The sequence below is a fragment of the Trichosurus vulpecula genome, chromosome 2 (assembly GCF_011100635.1).
Source record: "Trichosurus vulpecula isolate mTriVul1 chromosome 2, mTriVul1.pri, whole genome shotgun sequence".
Classification (NCBI taxonomy): Eukaryota; Metazoa; Chordata; class Mammalia; order Diprotodontia; family Phalangeridae; genus Trichosurus; species Trichosurus vulpecula.
The window spans coordinates 176,565,751-176,590,688 of NC_050574.1; the positions used below are offsets into that span (position 1 = coordinate 176,565,751).

The 24,938-nt window shown below is 37.3% G+C and overlaps 1 protein-coding gene across 1 annotated transcript in view; it reads right to left on the reverse strand.

The window, feature by feature from the left end:
• The window catches only part of NCAPD3 (non-SMC condensin II complex subunit D3), a 113,382-nt gene that overhangs the window by 56,630 nt on the left and 31,814 nt on the right, over nt 1-24,938 (reverse strand). The window contains 12 exon segments of the mRNA XM_036744398.1: nt 6,084-6,219; nt 6,295-6,396; nt 6,691-6,882; nt 13,137-13,357; nt 14,490-14,624; nt 15,176-15,208; nt 15,210-15,252; nt 17,369-17,465; nt 17,752-17,814; nt 18,311-18,560; nt 18,704-18,829; nt 21,633-21,705. Of these exon segments, the coding sequence (XP_036600293.1) occupies nt 6,084-6,219; nt 6,295-6,396; nt 6,691-6,882; nt 13,137-13,357; nt 14,490-14,624; nt 15,176-15,208; nt 15,210-15,252; nt 17,369-17,465; nt 17,752-17,814; nt 18,311-18,560; nt 18,704-18,829; nt 21,633-21,705 (1,471 nt within the window).

Below are 24,938 nucleotides of genomic sequence, written 5' to 3' on the forward strand. Positions count from 1 at the left end.
ATGCACTGTGGTGGAGTTGTGAACTGATTCAAACATCCTGGAGAGCAGTTTGGAATTATGCCCAAAGGGCTGTAAAACTGTGCATACCCTTTGACCCAGCAATACCACTATTAGGTCTGTATCCAAAAGAGATTTTTTAAAAAAGGGAAAAAGATCTATATGGACAAAAATATTTATAGCAGCTCTTTTTGTGGTGGTAAAGAACTGGAAATTGAAGAGACACCCACCAATTGTGGAACTGCTGAACAAGTTATGGTACATGATTGTGATGGAGTGCTATTGTGCTATAAGAAATGATGAGCAATATACTCTCAAAAAACCAGCTAAGACTTACATAAACTGATGCAAAATTAAGAACCAGAAAAACATTGTACACAGTAACAGCAATATTGTAAAATGAAGGACTTAGCTGTTCTTAGAAATACAATAATCCAGTATAGTTCTGAAGGACTTATGATAAAAAATGCTACACATCTCCAGAGAAAGAACTGATGAAATCCGAATGCAAATCAGCACACACTTTTTTAAAAAAAACTTTATTTTTCTTGGGGGTTTTTGTCTGTGTTTTCCTTTACAACATGACAAATATGGAAATGTTTTGCATGACCGAACATGTATAACCTATATCAAATTTCTTACCTTCTCAATGAGAGGAGAAAATGAGAGGGAAGGGGAAAGATAAAGGGAGAGAATTTGGAACTCAAAATTTTAAAAAATGAATGTTAAAAATTGTTTTCACATGTAATTGGGAAAAAATTTAAATGAAGATAAAAAAAAATCCTTCCTAATTTGTTTTCATGTGAAATGTTAACAACATACCCTCTTCCCTATTATATCTGTAAAACTGTTTTTTTTTTTTTTTTAACTCAAATTCAGGCCTTAAACATTTATCCACATGAAATTCCACCGGAGCCCCTTGCTCCAACCAACCGAAATCTTTAGATCCTCATTCTGCCATCCACTGTCTTAATTATTTCTCATAGCTTTCTGTCCAGAAAATCTGATAAGCATACCATCTGACCTGTTCATTTGAGATTTACAGAAATAGTTCAGTAGGTCATTCTCATTTTCCTATGGTAAGCTATTTCCTCTAGCTGTCCTAGGGAAGGCTGTATAAATTGAAGTTTGTGCTCTACCTCACTCATTGGCTTTGACTCAGCTTTTAGTTTTAATCGTGGTCTGCCTTATTTCCCATAATACTATTTGCCCCAGAAACATTAAATGTTGTGATGCTTTTTTTGCCCAGAGCATGGATCTTGAAATGAAAGGGGCCTGAAAGAGAGGTCACTGAGTCCAACCTCCTTGCTTTACAAATGAGGAAACTGAGGCCTAAGGAGAATAAGTGACCTGCCCAAGGTCCCACAGGTAGTATCAGAAGTGGAATAATAATCCAAGTCCTCCAACTCCAGCATCAGTGATCTTTCCTCTGTGCCATGCTGCCTCCTAGGTAACAAGTAAAGGTCCAGAATGAAGTCCAAATAGACTACTAATGAAGGAAAAGGGAAGGTAAGATTTCAAGCCACCAAAGAAATGCAACAGGAACGTGCAGAGATCAAATCATACTAAGTGATCTTAGATCTTAGCTCAAGTCAAAGAGATCTTAAGAGTACAATGTGACCTATCACACCCTAGCCATCTCTTTAGACTGTACTATTTACCCCAAGAGGTTGTTTTTAGAAAAGTGCCTTATAATCCTGACAATGCTATATAAATGTTATTTTACAATAATGTTAACAATATTATAAATAATAATATTATCATTGTTCAACAAAGCAGAGACAAAAAAAAAGGTCAGGATGAGAAAGGGTTATTTATGAGTTCTTTGAAAGGAGGGCCTCTAGCTCATCTTTACATATTTCACAGTGCCTAGCACAGGGTCTTTCAGGAATGCAACAAATGAGAAAGAACATAAAGAAATATAGTATTGTCAATGAGTCTATCAACTGAAAATACTCGAGGTGCAGAAGACATATATAATTCACAGAACCTCAGAGTTGAAAGGGGCCTGAAAGATGATCCAATCAATCGACAAGCATTTACTAAGTGCCTACTATGTGCCAGACACTGTTAGGTGCAACGGATACAAAGACAAAAATAAAACAGTCCTTCCCTCAAGAAGCTTATACCCTATCAGGGAGATGATATGTATATATGTAAGTGTGCACAAAATATTACAAATAAATACAAAGTGATTTTGGGAGGGGAGGCACTAGCAGCTGATGAAGGGAGTGTGTAGAATGAGCAAAGGTTTCATGTGGAATGCGAGCTTGATTTTGAGAGAAATAAGGAGCTCTAAGAGGCAGAGGTGTGAAGAGTGTACCTTCCCAGGATGTTAAGTGGCACTGGCCAAGGTACAGAGACAAGACATGGAATGTCACATGAGAAAAATGGCATTTATACCGGTTTGACCAGACTGTGGGTTAAGGGAATGAAAGCACTGTATAATCAGATTGGTAAAGCAGCTTGAGGATAAATTGCGAAGGACCTCAAATGTCAAATAGAAATGCTTAAATTTGATCCTAGAGATAGGAAGCCAATGAATTTTACTGCTCAGGGAAGTAACACAATCAGATTGGTGCTTTAGGAGAATCACTTTGGAAGCTGTATGGTAGGTGAATTAGAAAGGGGAGAAGCTTTAGGCAAGAAGACCAATTAGAAGGCTCTTACAATAATAACCCAAGAGAGATATGATGGAGGCTTAGAAAAGAGTGGGGACCATGTGAATAGATAGAAGAAGTCAGATGTGAGAGATGTGGTGGTAGAAATGATAAGATTTTGGGGGGGCGGAGCCAAGATGGCGGCTGGTAAGCAGGGACTAGAGTGAGCTTCATACCTGAGTCCTTCCAAAAACCTATAAAAAATGGCTCTGAACCAATTCTAGAACGGCAGAACCCACAGAACAGCAGAGGGAAGCAGGGCTCCAGCCCAGGACAGCCTGGATGGTCTCTGGGTGAGGTCTATTCCACACGGAGCTCGGAGCTGGGAACGGAGTGGAGCAGAGCCCAGCCTGAGCGGCATGGACCATCCAGACCAGAAGCCGGGCGGAGGGGGCCCTAGCGCCCTGAATATGTGAGCTGCGGCAGTTACCAGATCCCTCGACCCAAAAACACCAGAGACTACGGAGAAGGTTAGTGGGAAAAGCTGCGGGAGTGGAAGGAGTTCGCGGTTCGGCTTCCAGCCCCAGGGGCAGCGGAGGTGGGGCAGCTACAGCTGTTGTTACTTCCGGCTCCAGGCCCACCTGGTGGGAGGAATTAAGTTGCGGATCAGAGCAGGAGTGCAACAGCCTGCTGAAGATCTAAGCCCAGTCTGGACTGGGGGTTCTTGGGGAAGGAGGAGTGCGGGTCTGACAGAGCTGGCACCTCCCCGCCAAACGTGGAACATAGAACTCGTTAGTCTACAAGCAGTCATACCCCACTGAAAAACTCAAGGGTCAAGTTAGTTGGCTGGGAATATGGCCAGGCAGCGAAAGCACACCCAGATTCAGTCTCAGACTTTGGATTCTTTCTTTGGTGACAAAGAAGACCAAAACATACAGCCTAAAGAAGACAACAAAGTCATAGAGCCTACAACAAAAGCCTCCAAGAAAAACATGAACTGGCCCCAGGCCACAGAAGAACTCAAAAAGGATTTGGAAAAGCAAGCTAGAGAAGTAGAGGAAAAACTGGGAAGAGAAATGAGAAGGATGCGAGAAAACCATGAAAACAAGTCAATGACTTGCTAAAGGAAACCCAAAAAAATACTGAAAAATACACTGAAGAAAACAACACCTTAAAAAACAGACTAACTCAAATGGCAAAAGAGCTCCAAAAAGCCAATGAGGAGAAGAATGCCTTGAAAGGCAGAATTAGCCAAATGGAAAAGGAGGTCCAAAAGACCACTGAAGAAAATACTACTTTAAAAATTAGACTGGAGCAAGTGGAAGCTAGTGACTTGATGAGAAATCAGGATATTATAAAACAGAACCAAAGGAATGAAAAAATGGAAGACAATGTGAAATATCTCCTTGGAAAAACCACTGACCTGGAAAATAGATCCAGGAGAGATCATTTAAAAATTATTGGACTACCTGAAAGCCATGATGAAAAAAAGAGCCTAGATACCATCTTTCAAGAAATTATCAAGGAGAACTGCCCTGATATTCTAGAGCCACAGGGCAAAATAGAAATTGAAAGAATCCACAGATCGCCTCCTTAAATAGATCCCAAAAAGAAATCTCCTAGGAATATTGTTGCCAAATTCCAGAGCTCCCAGATCAAGGAGAAAATACTGCAAGCAGCCAGAAAGAAACAATTTGAGTATTGTGGAAAACCAATCAGAATAACCCAAGATCTGGCAGCTTCTACATTAAGAGATCGAAGGGCTTGGAATGCGATATTCTGGAGGTCAATGGAGCTAGGATTAAAACCTAGAATCACCTACCCAGCAAAACTCAGTATCATGTTCCAAGGCAAAATATGGATTTTCAATAAAATAGAGGACTTTCAAGCTTTCTCAGTGAAAAGACCAGAACTGAATAGAAAATTTGACTTTCAAACACAAGAATCAAGAGAAGCATGAAAAGGTAATCAAGAAACAGAAATTGCAAGGGACTTACTAAAGTTGAACTGTTTTGTTTACATTCCTACATGGAAAGATGATGTGTATGATTCATGAGACCTCAGTATTAGGGTAGTTGAAGGGAATATGCATATATATATATGTATATGTTTATGTATATATACAAGTGAATGTGTATGTATGTATATATCTATGTGTATATGTATGTATGTGTGTATATATATATATATGTGTGTGTGTTTATATATATATAAAAGAGAGAGAGAGCAGACACAGGGTGAGTTGAAGATGAAGGGAAGATATCTAAAAGAAATAAAATGAAATTAAGGGATGAGAGAGCATCATACTGAGAGAGGGAGATAGGGAGAGATAGAATGGGGTGGATTATCTCGCATAAAGGTGGCAAGAGGAAGCAGTTCTGTGGGAGGAGGGGAGAGGGCAGATGAGGGGGGAATGAGTGAACCTTGCTCTCATCGGATTTGGCCTGAGGGGGAATACCATGCATACTCAGTTGGGTGTCTTGCCCCACAGGAGAGAAGAGGGAGGAAGATAAAAAAAATAAAAGGGGGGGGGATGATGGAGGGGAGGGCAGATGGGGGTGGAGGTAATCAAAACAGGCACTTTGGAGGGGGGACAGGGTCAAGGGAGAAAATTCGGTAAAGCGGGATGGATTGGGAAGGAGCAAAATGTAGTTAGCCTTTCGCGGCATGAGTATTGTGGAAGGGTTATACATGGTGATACACGTGTGGCCTGGGTTGAGTTGCTCGACTTCTTGGGGAGGGTGGGTGGGAAGGGAAGAGGGAAGAGAATTTGGAACTCAAAGTTTTAAAATCAGATGTTCAAAAACAAAAAAAGTTTTTGCATGCAACTAAAAAATAAGATACACAGGCAATGGGGCGTAGAAATTTATCTTGCCCTACAGGAGGGGAGGGGAAAGGGGGATGGGAGGGGAGGGGGGTGATAGAGGGGAGGGCTGACTGGGGAACAGGGCAACTAGAGTATAGGCCATCTTGGAGTGGGGGGGAGGGTGGAGATGGGGAGAGGATTTGTAATTCGAACTGTTGTGAAAATCAATGCTGAGAACCAGATATGTTAAATAAATAAATTTAAATTAAAAAAAAAAAAAAGAAATGATAAGATTTGGCAACTGTGTGGTCATGTGAAATGAGGGTGAAGAGTCACAAAAGCCAGGAACCAGGGGACTAGTAGGACATTAATAAACTCAACAGAAATCAGAAAGTTCAGAAAAAAGGAGCAAATTTGGAAGGAAAAGATAAGTTGTTTAGGAAGCACTGGCACATCTTTTTTTTTTTCCTTCCCCCCCCCCAAGTGGGGAAGGCAGGGCAATTGGGGTTAAGTGACTTGCCCAAGGTCAAGGGCCGGTGCTCTACTCACTGCGACACCTAGCTGCCCCAGCACTGGCACATCTTAAGAAAAACAGAGAAATATTTTCTAGAGTCAAAATGACCCCCTTGCCAAACAGGAAATACTGATTTAATAAAGTAGAGGGTCAAACATGACCTTACCTGTTCCTCCTCAGTCGTCTGTGCAAATGCATGACATAGTTTCTGCAGAACTTCAACAGCTGAACTAACCACCTCGGGAGGCCATTGAAACTCTCTCAGCTTACATTTGATAACATCTGAAAAGAAGATCAAACCACTTCAAATTTCAGTTGGGAAAAATACAACTAAATTGAGAAGCAAAAACTTTTCCCCAACAAGACTACAGATATACTTAACTGTCAGCTTTTCCTGGGTACTCCTAGGTAGGTGCTTTGCAATATGCCCAATCACACAGAGAATATGTCCTGTAGTGTCAGAACTGATATTCTCTTGCCTAGAAGATGGTAAAAGACAAATAGCTATATGAAACTAGAAAAGAACGCTTGAGAAGAATAGCATCATTCCCTCTGTTATTACTGAGGGTAGAAGTAAGTCATATTGTAGAAAATTCTAAAGGGATTAATGTACTAGAAAATGGCGTTTTAAAGTATTAATTTTCACAATGGAATTTAAGCAAGTGTTTTGAATCTTAATATCTACGAAGCAGCATACACCCTGTACTGGAGGAAGACACTGGCTTGGATTTGTTTTCAGCACCAATCAATAACTAGATTAAGAGCATACACACCCACTGATTCTTTCCCAGGATTCAATTATTTTGGTGTAATCCAGTTTAGGTGATGAGCAAGCAACCTTTGAGAGCAACATCCAGGCTGGGGCTGAGTGTTCCGTTTCAGTATGGGATATCACATTATTTATAAAAGTAGATGAGAATTTATCTTTCTTAGACCACATGTGAAAAGCCTTATTTAAATAACGGCTGGTAAAAAGAAGAGAAAGCATTATTAAATTTATAAATACCACACACAGGCTCAGACTTAGGAGTTAAAGGGTATCTCCAGATGGATTAGGTTCTGGAAGCATACCAAACAACTGTATATAAGAGATACTGGCTAATGACTTAAATTAGATTTCTCACCGTATACCCGTTCCAGTTTATTTTTCCACACACAATCTAGCCAGGAAAGCAAAACAAACAAACAAACAAACAAACAAAAAAACATCACTGCCCCACCCCACCCCCCCATATCCACAAACAAATACACAAAAATCTACTATATAGTCAGCTGATCAATCCTTATACCCTACCCTACAAAAAAACAAAAAAACAAAAAAAACAAACACCTCTCTGTTACAAACATGCAGGACAGGTCACATAAACCCAGGTCCAGCTGGCTTACGATCACAGAAAAGATGAAAGTTGTCCAATTTTGGAGGGATCGTTAGGGAAGACATCCTAGTATTTAAGTTTGGCCAAATTTACCTTGTCCAAAGTTACTATGTATGAATTACTAATACAATTAGAGAGTCTGTATAAGAATCCCCCCTTTTAAAAAATGAGAATAAGTAAAAGAAAATGCTACCAATTTATTAATCTCAAAGTACTGGTGTTATGTCTGTCCTTTTTAAACTACCTCTTCCTCTGTTCCTTCCCAAAGCATTTTGGAAAAAAAAAAAAGCAAAATGAGGTCAAATTAACCATAGGACAAGTACCATAATGTACATTTGAATGAAGAGGAATGTATTGTGCTAACTATAAATAAGCAAGTGGTTGTTTTCTCATCCCCTGATTACTTGCTATTTGGGGCTGCTAGTAATATGAAAAACATACAATTAATATGGCTTTTCTCATTTTAAAAAATGGAAATTATCATAGTATGAAGAAAAGAGGCAACTATAAGATAAGCAATACACAACATAAGTATAAAATATGTACAAACATTTATAGTAGTAAAACTACAAAAATAAGCTACTCTTTAAAATTATCCATAGATATTTCATGAAATTCAGAAATCCCACAATAGTATCTTGCCTGTCACTATAATCATAACATTATATAATTATCGAATCAAGGATTAAGATGCCCAATAAAGTATTTGCCTCATTATCCCCATCCCCTCTGATGGTAGAAACTGAAGCCCAAAGTTACTAACTTGTCCAAAATTAACATTTAAAACTTTGGAATTCCAATCCACTTCCTTGTGAAAAAGAAAGCTATTAAAAATCACCTGAAATTATGTCATAATTTGACATATTAATGCAAAGATCTTTCTTTGATGTACTGCTTCACTTCTGACATCTCAAAAGAACAACTTCCCTTCTCTATTGACCACTTCCTTATCGTCTACAATTTGACATCCACTGCTGTTCTCCCTTAGCTCCCAGTAAATAAGTTACCCAGTCCATTTTGACTTAGGTCTATTCTGGAAGTCATCTTCAGCCAATGTTGCCCTCATTAACATCCTAGAATCCTTCTGTACATTAATTTTCTTTCAGCATGCTCAATGTCCAACTCTGAATCACTTACAATGCTGGCTTTTCTGAATTTCTACTACATAATGGCAGAGATTTCCTCTAGGAAGTAATGGAACCATATTGATCTGGATAAATTCATGCTAAATTCAACCAGGTCCTTTATGCTATAATTAAGCTAGACCACTCTCCACAACTTTTCAAACATTCCCATCCTCCTCAAGCCTTCTAGCCCTTTAATGGGGGCCCACTGCTTTAAAAAAGGGGCCTTTATCCATCATATTTGGCGGATGATCTTGTCCCCTGCTTTCCTGAAAGAATCAAGACCAGAATTTATATTTTCTCACTTCATTCTTCACAACTTTTAACTTTAAAAAAATCTGTTTCTTCATCTATCCTCTTTCTGCCTTTAAGGTATCCTTCCACCTTCTTGGGGTTAAGCCCCGCAATCTGTGAGGCCACTGAACAATACCTTACATTTCCCCTAAAATCTCCTATCAATTTTTCACCATTTCTGCTATCTTCAATTTATACCTTTCTACTAGCTCCTCTCAGTTTTCCTTCCAACACACACAAGATAACCATTTCAAGTCTTGACTTGATTCGATTGTCTCTCTACTTACCATCTGATTTGTCGTCTTCCTTTCTCTGTCAAATCCCTGGAGTATGTAACCTAAGCTTATTTCCTTTACTTCTCTTTTAAATAGCTTCAATTTCATTTTACTTTTTAAAAAAATTAACTAGCATGTATTTTCTTTCCCTTTCACTCTTTGCTCAGTTCTTTACTTTTTTACTATCTACTCTCACCTTAATCTCCTGTAATCTGGATTCCTTCCTATCATCCTACTAAAAAAAATACTATAAAAGGCTCTCCTTGTCACCAAATCTAATTACATTTACATCTCTATCATCCTTGAGTTCTCTATAGCACCTGACACTATTTCATCACACACATACACACACACAAGCTTACAGAGCTTTTTTTTTTTTTAAACTGAAGCTCATCCCCCTTGGCTTTTGTAATAAAAAATTCTAAAGGTTTTTCCAATTACCTCTCTGATGAATCTTTGTCTGTTTTGGTGGTCCTTCTTCCTTTTCCTGTGCTCCAAATGAAGCCTCTAATCCAACCAAACTGTTCTACTTGTTTTCTCTACCTCTTTGGAGATCAGAAACATAATAGGCTTCCTTGACTGCCTCCATCCCTGTGTTCATGCTGTTTCCCAAGCCTATAATGTCTTGCCCTGTCCTATCTCTACCTAATACAATCCTACTTCCCCATTCTTCTAAGTCAATACCAAATGCTACTTCTTTTTTGAAGTCACACTGATGACACCAGTGATTAGTGACATAGCCTTCTTTCAAAATTCTATAGCATTATATTTCTTTGTGTTCCCACAGCATCTTTTACCTGTACTTTGCACACAGTGAGTACCTAATAAATAATGACTAAATGTTGACATCGACAACTATGGAAATGTCCTGGCACCAAGCACAGTTAAGTTCCCAGCACCCACTGTGTGCCTACAATTGTAAGGATAAACTTTAGATAAGACATGATTACTGGTATCATGGAGCTCAGTAGGGGCCAAAACATAAAGACATGTCTATAATGTTTAATACTATACCACAGACATATTAGAGCAACAAAATAGAGTATATAATATAAAATCAAAGAGAAAAAAGCTAGTCACAACAAAGAGCAATTAGGAAAGGCTTGCTTCATGGAGGAAATGACACAAATCATAACATTTGCATAGTCACAGATTCTGAACCTAGAGCTCAGAGGCTGAGAAAGCCAAACAGAGACAAGAGAGAGAGAAGCAGGAAAATTCAAGGGATGTGGCAGGGCTGGAAACAATCCATTCTGATGGCAGCAGCTTACAGCTGAGGGAAGGAAGTGACAGGGCTAAGGCCAGTATCACATGGCAGCACAGACTCAGGACAACCTGAATTCTTTTATTCAATAGGCAATAAGGAACTACTAAAGACTTTTGAATAGAGGTAGAACATCAGCATCCTGGAGGAAGATACAGATGGATGGAAGATGGGAGAACTGTTAGGAGGCTACTGCGACAGTCCAGGTTTTATGGTAATGAAGGACTATGTAAGGAATGTAAGTCCATTCTTAGGTAAATAACCATATGCTTCATACCCCCCTCACCACTCTCCTGGATTATTAAGAAACCTCACAATTGATCTCTCTGTCAAGGGACTCCCGACTTTCCAATCTATTCTCCACACAGATGCCAAATTGATATTCCTGATGCATGGAGTCTGAGCATGGGGAACATGCTTCATCATAGGTCCTTTGGAAACACGGTTGACCACTGTCTTAAGTCTTTCAAAGCTGTTTTTCTTTGCAGTACTGCTACCCTTGTATAAATTGTTCTCCTGATTCTACTTACTTAACTTTGTTCAATTCATACTACCCAGGATTCTCTGAAATCATCATTTGTCATTTCTTATAGCACAATAACTTTACACCATACTCATATCACAATCTGTTCAGCCATTTCCCCAATTGTCTAACTGGCAAGCCAGGACACTCCTTTAAACTCTAGTTCTTTTCTGTTCCCTCTTTAATTTTCCCTTCAGGACCAGAAGTTTGCTTTACTTGCAACTATTCCCACCTCAATATTATCTTCCCTCTTAACCCCTTGCCTTCATCACCAAATGTTCCCTGTTGAGTTTGATGCATTTCTACACCAATATGCTTGTGTGGGCATTCAACCTTCCTTTGTCCATTTCAGGTCAGAGTAAGATTCATCTTATACCTATTCCCTCACTACTTCTTCCTCCATGATTTCGTGCTCTTACTCTCATGAACCCTCCTTTTGACACTAGCGCATCCTTCCTCTTATCTTTCCTTTTCCTTCCTCTCTTCAAACCCTTAGAACTGAGCCTTCCATATTCTCCTTTCCCTTTCTTTCACCACCCACCACCACCCAGGACTTCTGGTTTTTCTTATTCATTACCCTCTAAAGACAAGAAGGTTCTAGAGAAACACTTGTTTCTTCTCCCTCATTGGAACGTTAGTACTACAATATTATGCAATTCCTCCCAAGTGCTCAAATAATTTTACCTTTCTAGGTTTCTTTGGACTCTTGTGTTTGTGTGCTAAAGTTCCCACTCAGCTCTAGTCTTCATCAGAAATACTTGGAAGTCTTCTCTTCTAACTAAAGATCCACTTTTACCCTATAGGATGATATTCAGTTTTGCAGAGTTAAGGTATCCTTGGCTTATCAACCTTTATCTTTCACCTTTTGGCATAACATACTCCAAGATCTCCTATCATCTGTAACAGAAGCTGCCGGGTCTTGTGTGATCCTCCTGACTCGGCTTGCTCAGTACTTGAACTGCTTCTTTCAGGACACTGGCAGTACTTTTCCATTAAAGTGGAAGCTCTAGATTTGGGCTATGATATTCCCGGGTCTTGTCCTTTTGCTGTTCCTTTCAGGTGATTATGTATACTTTCTTGCTTCAATGCTTCTAGCAATTCATATGGTTCCTATGGAAAATCCATTTTTTTCCTTTGAGTTTCTTCTTGCAGTTATTATAGAGTTAGATTTGTAATTAAAAAAAAAATGTTGGCCAGTGTTTTCTTTGGTTTACTCATCTCTCCTCAACTTTATTTCCTGAACTGGGGATTTGTGTCAGGTCTAGGATCTGCACTTCGATGCACTTTTGGGTGTGGTGGTCAACCTTAGTTAGTCTAGTTCTGGGTCCCCTGGATTCACTTTCCCCTTTCAACTTACAATCCCCTGAACCTTTGAGGTTTAGACTGCTTCATTTTCAGGGCTATTTCTTCTGTCTCAGGATAGAGAATTAAGTAACTTCAATCCCAAGTCTGGCAACCTGAACAGAGCACTATGGCACCATGGTTACTGCCCACTGCTGTTCCTCAAGGCTTCCAAAGACTTCCTGACTACCCTTGGACTTTCTCTGAGGAGCTCTCCTTGATGCCTCCAGATACAGTGCCTTGTAGGCCAAAAGAATCCCATCTCTGCTCACAATGGCCTTTAACTTTGCTAGACAGACTCTCTTTCCTATTACCTGTGGAATTCTGGCTGAAACTAACTTTGTTTATGGGCCCTCTATTCTATTGCTTTGAGGCTTTCATTTTGTGAAAAAAGTTACTGTTTCTCATAAGATTCTTGATTATTACTTGTCTGGTGGCAACTTCAGGGTTTTGCTGGAGTAGGTTTTTGGGAGCTGGGCAGTCTGTGATAGAAGGCTTTTTTGGAGATTGGAAAGACTAGTATATATAGGTAGTTGGGTGGGAAAGAATCAGTGGAAAGGGAGAGAATGAAGATATTTGAAACAGGGATAACTGGTAGAGTAGGGAACACAATATGGCAAGGGGAGGGAGAAAATGAGGAGGGCCGCAGAAAAGAATGGGTAAAAATGAATGAAATCAAGAATATATAAAAATAAGGGGAAAGAACTAGTTATCACAGTAACTAGCTTAAACAATATCGTAATGCTTTTAAAAACAGTCAATATAATACATGAAAAAGAACTCAAGATACAAGACATGAATACACAATATTCTACACTAGTAAAGTCTTTATGAAAGTACTATATCCATTGGTACAGTGTACATTATAAGAGAGCAAGAGGAAATTGAAAAGCCCTCAAATGAAAGCAAAAAATGATTAAAAGACCCATAAAAATGTAACTGTTACAAGAAGGTTTAAGGAATTAGAACTATAAAAATTCAAAAACCTTCTTAAAGGAAAATGAGCTGTAAAACTGACATACCTCAGGTCCTGGCTTTCTGAAGTGAGAAGAGTAAGGAGATCCCATGCTAACATCTGGTTACTGTCTTCACTTTGGAATTTACTATAGTGCTTAACGTGCTGTAACACAAGCTGGTCAAGACACTCCAAAGCCTTCTCTTGCACAGTGCTTTCCGTGTCCATCACAACTGGGATGATTCCGGTCAGCCAGGCTTTCTGTATCAAGACACTTCTGTGCTGAGCCTTAAAGAAAAGGTGAAGCAAAAGGAATAAGCACTTATTTGGTGCCTGCTCTGTCCTAGGCACTACGTTAAGCACTTTGTAAATATTATCTCATTCAATCCTTGTACCAACTTTATGAGGTGGGTTCTATTACATTCCCCATTCTGTAGCTGGGAAAACTGAGGCAGACAGAGGTTAAATGACTTGCCCACGGTCACACAGCTAGTAAGTATCTGAGGCCAAATTTGAACACAGATCTTCCTGACTCCAGCTCAGCGCTTTATCCACTGCACTATCTAGCTGCCTCTAATTGAAGTTATTCAGTCTTTCAAATGAAATCAAAGTAAAAAATCAGTGAACTTGTGATCAAGAACTAAAGGGTAAAAAACATAAGCAAAAAAATGTGAAGGCACCTATTAAAAATATTTTAACACTTATGGCATAGGAGGCCAAAAAAAAAGGAAATGGACAAAGTCCAGTCACAAGTTATTATAAAACAACACTTATTGAAATCTTAAATCAAGTATTAAAATTTATCATTATTAGACTATGTCAATGTTCCTTTTGATGATGTCAGATCATGAGGGATTGATTCCAGAAGTAAATATTAATCAAGATAAAGCATAAATCAACATCTATTCCAAGGAACAATTAAACTACATGCTGACAGAAAGAAGAAGTCAATATATATATTGCTTTATGCTTTCTGGCATGAAATACAGAAAATAAACATGCTTTCAAAGTGCTTCAGCAACTGTCCTTTGAACTAAATTATACATGTTTTAAATGGAGCTGCTCTCATGGCAACACCATCTGCATATTTCACATTTTTTAAAAAACTGTTTCAGACCTCTGGCTCAACCAAATTTAGATAAGGAAAATTAACTGAATTGCATGTTAGCACTTTCAGCTTAGCAAAAATCAAGAGGTTAATTGCCAGGATCATCTAGAATAAGTACCTAACATTTTCAGGTGGAATATGGCAGACCAGATGGAATTAAAGTCTAAGTCTTCCATTTTCTCTTTATACAGATAGCTATTTAATGGACTACTTAGAGTTTCTAATAGTCAAATATATAACATTTGCTATGACATTTTTTTTCAATCTTATGCAATTAATACAAATAAGAACCCACGACACCCATCACCTCACCATAAGAAGGTCAGTAAGAGATTGTAATGCTTGCTTTCGAACAGAAACCGCGGGATCCCGGCACCTATCCTGCAGAGTTGACAAGTCTTCTTGGGTACATGGGATCTGACTGTGTTTCATAATACTAACCAACACCTGGAAATTATATTTAAAAATTTTTATTTTTTATTCTGAATTTTAAACATAAAAAGAGCATTTCTAAACACAGCAGAACCAAAGAGATTTCTATATGAAACTATAACTCTCCACTTCACAGCATTTTTTAAAAGAATCTAATAAATTCTACACATTACTTTCAAAACTGCCTTGTTTGTCTGTATTCCTTCTGTACTTCCTCTAGAAGTCACCTAATCACACAATATAAACATTATATACTCACACATATATATCGTATATGGGATGATTATGATGAATAATTACATAAGGGCACAAAAGGAAGGATAAGGAAACCAAGGATGGAAAATTTTAAATTTCTAAAACTAAAGCCTATAAGAAAGACTAAAAGTCTAGACTGCCCTTTTCAATGCTGCAATATTTTTACTATACTGAGATTAAAGATTAAAAAGTAAGTTTGCAAAGGTAAATTAAATAATATATATAAACCTAAGAATTCCCAAAACTCTATCTTCCGCTATGAAGACTCTAGTGCTAGTAATTTATATAGTAAAGTATTGAGAAAAGCACACCTGGAGTGCAGATTTTCTAACATTGGTCTTCTCAATCACCAATTCTCTGTCTCAGCATGGGTCAGGATATCATTTCCCTATTTAGAAAATATCAGGAGTTAGTATGATATAAACCTCACAATATAACACAATAGAAAATCCTAGTCTAAGAGTTTTTGTATTGAGTCTAGAAATCATCAACTGGAAATGTAGTAGAAAGGGAAAAATAGGACATTTTTACCTGGCACGAGTACAATTTTTTTTTTTAAAAAGTTACTTTTGCTTAAACAACACAAGATGGGACTATCTGTACTTTAATCTAATAAAAGTTTTATAACGTGAAAGCCTCATCAAATTAATAAAACTTGAAGTCTCCTGGAAAAGGCTATGCAATAGTAAATCTGTAATTTGCAAAAAGGAAGTCTGGAGTCAGCAAGAACATTCAAAACAGTTTTGACTTACTTAACATATTTTGTAATCCACAAATCCATGGATTCCACAAAATCACAAATAACAAATTCAGATTTAGAATTTAACTTGAGTAGAACATACTATTATCAAGTACATTAAAACCAAATCTATAAGGCCAAAAAAACCAGTCTTCCTAAACTGTGAAGAACAGTAATTTGAATAACTATAATCCTTTGCATTTGTAAAGCACATTTCAAAATGTATCCCGATCTTCACAATATCCCTTTAAGACAGATGCTACAAAGAGCTTTATCCTCATTTTACAAATGAGGACAATAAAGTCAAATAAGCTAAGTGAGGTATATAAATTCAGAGCCCATAAAAAAACTGAGTACAACCCAAGTCCAATTTTCTTTCTACCGAATCTTGTGGACAATGAAAAGATTCCAGGATATTTTGGGCTCTGTCACAGCATGTAATAGGCACAGACTAAATCAGCACCTGCACTATACCCAGGGTGGGTAGCATACCCTGCCACAAACTAAAACTCAAACATGACATAATAGGAAGAAAACTGCATTTAGGGTCAGAAGGCTGAAATTTTGTGTCCTGGCTCCACCAGTGTGGGTAATTAATTACCTTTATCTCTGCATTTGTAACTGAAAAATGTCATGTAAATGTAAACATATGGCCTAGTGGTCAGAGGGTGGGAAATTTAGAATTGTAAAAGATCTCAGAAAAGTCATGTAATCTAACCCCTTCATTTTACAGATGAGGAAACTAGAGGCCAAGAAGATGAAGTCAAGTCACCAGTATTATTACGCGTCCCAATATGTACCAAATCAAACAATAAACATTTATTAGGCATCTGCTATGTGCCAGGCACTGTGCTAAGCACTGTAGATACAAAAAAAAAAACAAAAATACTCCTTACCTTCAAAAGCTCACAATGTAATATAGGACAGACAACATGCAAAAAACTATGTAAAAACAAGATATATACAGGACAAACTGGAGAACCTTGGAGATTAGGTGACTTGCAAAGGTCATATAGGTAGTAATTAACAGAGGTGGGATTTGAACCCCCATCCTCTGACTCCAAAGCTAGGGTTCTTTCCATTACAGTCCTGACAAATCATTAAGCAAACTATAATAGAACAAATTAACAGTGCAAAGTGATACATAAGCAGTATATGTACTGATTCACCAATGACTTCTTATAATCACTCTTAGTAAGTTTAAATTTCAAACTGACTAGTAGAAAAGGATTCTGAATGGGCAATTTTGCTGGGTACTTAAATATACATTTCACAAGGTAATGAAGTCTTAGTCATGGAGTCTAGTCAAAACAACTTAACAGGAGTAATGGTAAAGTAATGAAAACAAGGGAAAATTTAAAGGGGAAAGTATTCTTCCCAGCCCTCCCAAATTAATTATGAACAAATCAAACTTTAATGAAAACTTTCCAATGACTAGACCTTTTGAGCTTACATTTGAATTAGAAATCATGGCACAACGGTCTTTATTGAAAATAAACCACTTCCTAACTTCACGAAGTATTACTGGTGATTTCTGATTCCAGTACGAAATAAAACTTACGAAATAAAATACCATTTAACATCATGACCACCAGTATTAACTTTAATAAATCAGAACTACACTCTTAAGAAAAAAGGCTTCACTACTACAATAAGGGATTCAATCAGATCAGAACCTTAAAATGGGATTATTGCTTAAAGCTGTCTGAAACCAAATTAAATACTACTTAAACCTCAAGTTTTTTTCAGAGTAACATAATTTGACTTACCATCAAATCCAATTCTTTCACCACCACTGTCAGTATCTGTTACATCTATAGTTTTAAAAGTACTAAGTGTCTTTCTTGGACAGTTAGAAGGAACTTAAAAGACAATAAAAACAGAGAAAAAGAATTAAGATAAAAAATGATTACATCATTTATTTGACAGCATGAGTATGGCATGTTATTACTGTAGTTGCTCTATTTTCCTACTGACAATAAACCTCAACTTTTTTCATCAAGCAATAATGTACAATATTACATAAATACAAAACTCTAAAGCCAAAAAGCAATAATACACCTACTTCAAATGTGACAATTTATCTAGATAAGAGTCAATTAATAATAAGCCGACTGTTCAGTGTTCAAAACTAGATTGGTCCATTACCTTCTGTGCTTCCCAGTAAAGTGGTTGGACAACTATCCACCTGTGAGGCAGGATGACTGGAGGCTGAACAAGTAGAAAATGCACTATTATATATCATAATTAAATATATAGCCATCAAAATCAAGATAAATACTAAGCTAAACCTAAACACAAGACTAAATGACAATAAATGAATCATATTCTTCTCTCTCCAATGTATATGGACAGTAGTCATATCTACTTAACATTTAACAAAACATGGCAGTCTCTAGAAGCAAAAGCAGCCAACAATCTAAACAAACATTAGGTAACAAAGCCCCCTTTAAAAATATACCTATTTAAAATTCTACAAAATGACTTTCAATTCTAACAGACAGACAATCTATTTAAAAACAGTGAGATTAACGGAATCTACTAGAACAGGTATTTTAAAGGGTAGAAAGATATCCTACAATATGTATTTGGGAAATATTCTTTTTGCAAGTCTCTTATAGTAAACTGCCTAAATTCTTAACATTTATTCAAACAAAATTTAAAAAAAAAACAACATTTACCCACACACCCACAGCCTGCACACTACCTTGTAAAATCTCTAGTATGTTATCTGAGATAACAGTAATTGACATCTCCAGACAGTGAACAAAACTTGAGAGTGCCTTGCTACGGACAGTAGGTGCCTTGTCTGAGCAACGTCCAAACATCAATTCTTGTACTAAAAATTTGTGCTTTAAAAACTTCTGCTCCTCCAGGGAGAGGGAACTATCCAGCTCTCTTTCAGGATATTCCAAAAGAGCTAGGACTACATCAAGAGTAAATACTCTGTGTGAGATCTGTTGAAGCAGAGCACAGAAGAATCATCATTAGTTGGGAATAAAAAATGAAGGGATCTTTCTTATATGCCCTGCAACCTTGCAGTCATCAGCTATATGCAGTGCCATGTCCAAGGATCTATAAATAAGACATTTCTTCCTACCTTTATACTGCGAGAATATTTGTAAAGCCAGCGGATGAATGCAGCATACTCTAAACAGGGGAGTTTACTGAGCAATTGTGCCAAGGCCTGAGCTGCATAGGTCCGATATTCTGATTTATCCAGAACCTGAAACAGAGGAACAGTGAAATATTCTGGGACCAATACACTCTTCTGTAATGACAAGTCATTTTCAAGACAGATAGCTAAGTGAACTGAAACTAGGCAATATATCACAAATTAAAGATCTTTAAAGTTATCAATAACAATAATAATAGCTAGCATATACATGAGCTTTAAGGTTTACAAAGCACTTTACAAACATTATCTCATTTGATTCTCACAATAACCATGTGAGATAGGTGCTATTATTACCCCATTTTACAGATGAGGAAACTGAGGCAAAGATTAAGTGATTCTCTGGGACATACAACTAGTAAGTGTCTGAGTCTGAACTTGAACTCAGATCTTCCTGGCTCCAGGGTTTTATTTATTGAGCCACTTAGCTGCCTCTAATTCTTTTTTTACTTGTAAAAACAATTTTTAACATTTGTTTGTTTTTTTAAAAACTTTTGAGTTCCAAATTCTCTCCCTTCCTCCCTCCCCACCCACCCTCATTGAGAGGGCAAATAATTTGATATAGGTTATACATGTGTAATTATGCAAAACACTTCCATAATAGTCATATTGTGAAAGACTAACTATATCTCCCTCCATCCTATCCCACCCTGTTTATTCTATTCTCTCCTTTGACCCTGTGCCTCCTCAAAAGTGTTTGCTTCTGATTACCCCCTCCCCCAATCTGCCCTCCCTTCTATTACCACTCCCCCCCAACCCCTCTTATCCCAATTCTTCACTACTTTCTTGTAGGGTAAGATAGGTTTCTATACCCAATTGAGTGTGTATGTTATTCCCTCCTTAAGCCAAATCCAATGAGGATAAGGTTCACTCATTCCCTCTCACCATGCCTCTTCTTCCCTTCCACTGTAAAAGCTTTTGCTTGCCTCTTTTATGTGATAATTTACCCCATTCTACCTCTCCCTTTCTCATTCTCCCAGTACATTCCTCTCATCCCCTAAAATTACTTTTTAGATATCATCCCTTCATATTTAACTCATCCTGTGCCTTCTGTCTATATATATAACTTTCATAAGTACCTTATGATTTCTCTTTCCTGTTTACCTTTTCATACTTCTCTTGATTCTTATATCTGAAAGTCAAATTTTCTATTCAGCTCTCTTCATCAAGAATGCTTGAAAGTCCTCTATCTCACTGAAAATCCATCCCCCCACCTAAAACTTTTACTCAGTTTTGTTTGCTCCTTTGTCCTCCAGAATATCATATTCCAAGCCCTCCAATCTTTTAATATAGAAGCTGTTAAATCTTGTGTTATCCTGATTGCAGCTTTACAATACTTGAATGGTTTCTTTTTGGCTGCTTGCAATATTTTCTCCTTGACCTGGGAACTCTGGAATTTGGCTACAATATTCCTAGGAGTTTTCCTTTGGGGATCTCTTTAAGGAGGAGATTGATGGATTCTTTCCATTTCTATTTTACCCTCTGGTTCTAGAATATCAGTTTTCCTTGAAAGATGATGTCTAGGCTCCTTTTTTGATCATGGATTTCAGGTAGTCCAATAATTTTAAAATCCTCTCTCCTGGATCTATTTTCCAGGTCACTTGTTTTTCCAATGAGACATCTCCAAGTCTTCTATTTTTTTTCATTCTTTTGGTTTTGTTTTATGATTTCTTAATTTCTCATAGAATCATTAGCTTCCTTTTGCTCTAACTTTTAAAGAATTATTTTCTTCAGTGAGTTTTTGGACCTCCTTTCCATTTGGCCAGTTCTGCTTTTTAAGACATCCTTCTCCTCACTGGCTTTCTGGACCTCTTTTGCCATTTGGTCTAGTCTGTTTCTTAAGGTGTTATTGTCTTCAGTATTTTTTGCGGTCTCCTTTAGCAAGCTGCTGACTCATTTTTCATGATTTTCTTGCATCACTCTCATTTCTCTTCCCAATTTTTCCTCTACTTCTCTTACTTGATTTTCAAAGCCCTTTTTAAGCTTTTCCATGGCCTGAGACCAATTCATGTTTTCTTGGAGGCTTTGGATATAGGAGCTTTGACTTTGTTGTCTTCTTCTGAGTGTATGTTTTGATCTTCCTTGTCACCAAAGTAAGATTTTTATGCTGTTTGCTCATTTTCTCAATTACTTGACTTGTTCACTCTTTGTTAAGGTCGGACTTTGTTTCCAGTATGGAGGCTGTACTGTCCCAAGCTTGAGGGGTTTTTTCCAGCTGTTTTCAGAGACACTTCTAGGGACCTGTAAGTTGTGGGTTCTTCTAAGGTGGTATGATCTAAGGAGAGGTGTTTACTCCTCTCCTGGCCTGTGTTCTGGTCAGTGAGTGACCACAAGCAGTCTTTTCTGCCCTGGAACTGTGAGAAGGGTTCTCTCTCCACTGCTGCCACAAACTCTCAGAAAGTAAGTTGTCTTTGGTGTTTGTGGGTTGAGAAGTCTGCAAACCACCTCAGCTGTCAGTGATTTAGTCTCCTGAGGCCTGCTCCCAGTTTGCTGGGGCCGGTCTGTGTTGCCATGGCCCACACTGGACTGTGTTCCTCTTCCAGCCCAGTGCAACACACCTTTCCCATCGAACATCCAGGTTGTCTTGGGCTGGGAATTTGTTTCACTTTGTCTTTTTGTGGGTTCTGCTACTCTAGAATTTGTTTAGAGTCATTTTTTATACATATTTGGAGGGGTTTGGGGGAAAGCTCAAGCGAGTCCCTGCTTTTATTCTTTATTATCTTGGCTCTGCTCCTGCCTAATTTTTTTAAAAAATAGTTTTGAAAAATGTTTTCCAGTAATATTAACTTATGCACATGAACACCAAATTCCAAAAATCATATATAAATATGCACCTTACTAAGGCAAACAGTACCTTGGAACAGATATGCTGCAGTAAGATACGAAGAACTGGAAATACAACTTCTTTTAGTTCATCCACTAGCGAACTATTCAAAATATAAAACAACCTTATTGTTAAATCAGAATAAAACAAGTTTTAAACACAATAGTTTTTCTAGATCTTATCCTTGAAAACCACTTCCACTACATTAGGGGAAAAAAAACCAACAAACTTCCATCACATATGAAAAGACATCTCAATATAATAAGGAGTTAAAAGACAGCAGTCACATTGGAATCGGTGGTATTCTTACTCTGAAGAGATACCATCCAATAGACCATTTTATTTATCTAGGCAGAAAGAAGCAATAAGGAAGATCTATGCTCCTTTTTGCTAGTTATTGGCCTACCTTTTTGAAGATCTCAGCTTTCACTGTATAGCCACTCCCCCTCCTGATGCCAACAGCCTAATTCTTAAGGGAACTGCCTGGAGCATTCCACGGTTAAGTGACTTGCTCAGGGGGTCACAGCCAGTGTGTGCAGAAGCAAAACTTTCAGGTCTTCTGACCCTGAAGCCAGTTCTCTACCCACTACACTACTTTCATGTGAAATACAGTAAACCAGATACAATCAAAAGCTAATTGTCTTTGTGCAGTTTCAAAATATATTACCTTAAAGTTATGGTAATAACCATCACCATCAATTCTGGTTGGAAAAGAGTAACTCATAATACCACTATGTGATAGTTCAGTAAAACACTGACACTTTAATGGATTAAGTAATACTACTTGTTTGAACTTTAGTGTGTATTTGGTGAGATATATACAAAGTTATAAGGCACAAATTTGACCTTGCTTTAACACAAGCCTATTTGTACCACCGTTTATATGTCACTGTACTTTTGCTCTGATCAAGTTTAATACACAATACTCTAGTCAGTTTCCCTCTTGCCTAAATATCAAACTAATTAATAATTAACTAATCAACTACCTTTAAGCAAAATAATTATAAAATCCCTTAAAATCACCGATTGGTGGAGTGGTGCAACATTTCCTTCTCCAATTAAAATCACTAGCAAGATATTTAATCAACTCTAAAACACATTCCTTTGAAGGCATTCTTTAACCCATAGATCATCTACATGCTACACAATGTAACAGAGATGTCAAATTCACCAGCGTTGCTCAAATCTGAATAAATTGTAATTGGGAAATGATTACCAAAATAAATAATGTAACACAATATAGATAGTGTTAATTTGTGGTTTTCTATTTTCATTTGCCATCACTGATGTAATTAACCACTTTATGTCAAAATAGTCAGAAGAGATCACTCTTCTAAAATGACATCTCATTTAAAGAAAATACATACACAATACATATGTGTGTGTACATACACACAAACATATCATATTGTGTATGTACATGCACAAAGACGTGTGTGTGTGTATGTATTGAAAAATAATACTAATTATGAGCTATGCTCAGTTTCATTATAAGGCTAATTTGTGGAGGAACAAAAATGATCTATATTCAGATCAATTTCATATTCTAGGAATGTACACATACCAGTCCGTCATTTTCTCTCCCCTTTCTCTTATCTCTACCTGATATAATAATTCATAAAGGTGAATAAAGAAATCTATCAGGGGCAGCTAGGTGGTACAGCGAATAGCACACTGGCCCTGAAGTCAGAAGGACCTGAGTTCAAATCCAGGCTCTGACATTTATTGGCTGCATGAACCTGAGTAAGTTACTTAACTCCAACTGCATCAAAAAAAATAAAAATTTAGGACTAATGGCATATCTAATTTAAAAAAAATTTTAATTTAAATCAAGGGCCAGAAGGTTACACATAAGTAAAAACAACTTTTACATTTTCCTAGGAAAAACACATTCAATTTACTTCAATTTTAATATCTAGTCAGATTTCCTTGAAAGAGAAAAGGAGGTAAAAGAGACACAGAAAGGGAAAGAGAAGGATGGAGTTGAGAAAGAACCAACATAAAAGGGAAGGGAAGACAAAGATAAGGATAAAGGAAAGACAAGGGAGAGAAAGAGACAGAAATGGTTCTCCTAGGTAGAGAAAAACACAGGGCAGGTAGAAAGTAAGTTCTGAGGAAACTTAAGTTTTCTGTCATATTCTACAATTCACTTGACTTCAGAATAAGTTATCATTAGTTTACTCTCTGCTCTTAGAAAATTGATTAGATGATTAACCAATGTTCACAGATACTCAATTACTTGAAGTCTTACAACTTGGGAAGCTTTATTCTAAATAGACAAGCCCCAACAATTCAACAGGAAGCCAATTATTCTTTAGACTGTGGCAATGGTAGCAGAGCAAATTTACATTTCTAGGCTAAATAGAAAAAAAGATCCCATCTATACAAAAATATTGTTAACCACACTCTAAACTTGAAACAAGTGGGGAATAGCTGAAAAATGGGGAACAGCTTAAAAAAAATCCATGATATTGTAAGCATAAAAGAACATTCCCATGTAGTAAGAAATACAAGTGATTCAGAGAAACTTGGGGAGATTTGTATGAATTGATGAAGAGCAAAATAAGCAAAACCAAAAGAACAACATAAACAATATTTACAGCAATGTAAATGTAAATATCACTAAAGGGAAGCTGAATGCCAAGTAATGGAAAAAAACACAATGAAGGCCCTCAAGAAGCAATACAGAAGCACACCTCCTTCCTCAAGAAGAGAAACAAAGGACCATCGAGACAGGATACTATATATCCTGTTAGATACAGTTCTATATTGGATGTTTTTGATTAATGTTTTTTCTTTGTCACAAGGCAGGGTTCAACTAGGGAAAAAGAAATATATGGAATGTACAGATAAAATACATTGATTAAACTTATTGAAAATGGCTAAATAAAATCAAGCTGAAAGGGTTGATCTGCTCCATCACCTGGAAGGTCCCTACTCCTCCACTAGACTGTCCCAATTAAATGGTCACAGAAAGGGCATGAACCTTGTGAATTGGGCTCTCTCTGAAATATCTCATTTTGATCTCCCTAGACACAACCAGAATAGAAAATTTAACCTTGCGGATGTTATATACCTTTGTCCCACCAATACTACTGTGAGGAAAATATTCTAAAAAAGGGAAAGGTTGCATATATACAAAAACATTTATATCAGCACTATTTGTAGTAGTAAAGACCTAGAAGTAGGCACCCAGTGATTCCAGAATAGCTGAAGAAATTACAGTACATGAAAATGACAAAATATTAATGTACTGTAAAGAAATGAGAAATGTGAAGAATTCAGACAAATTTGTAAGAAAGATAGTGCAAAATAAGTGAACCAGGAAAATAATTT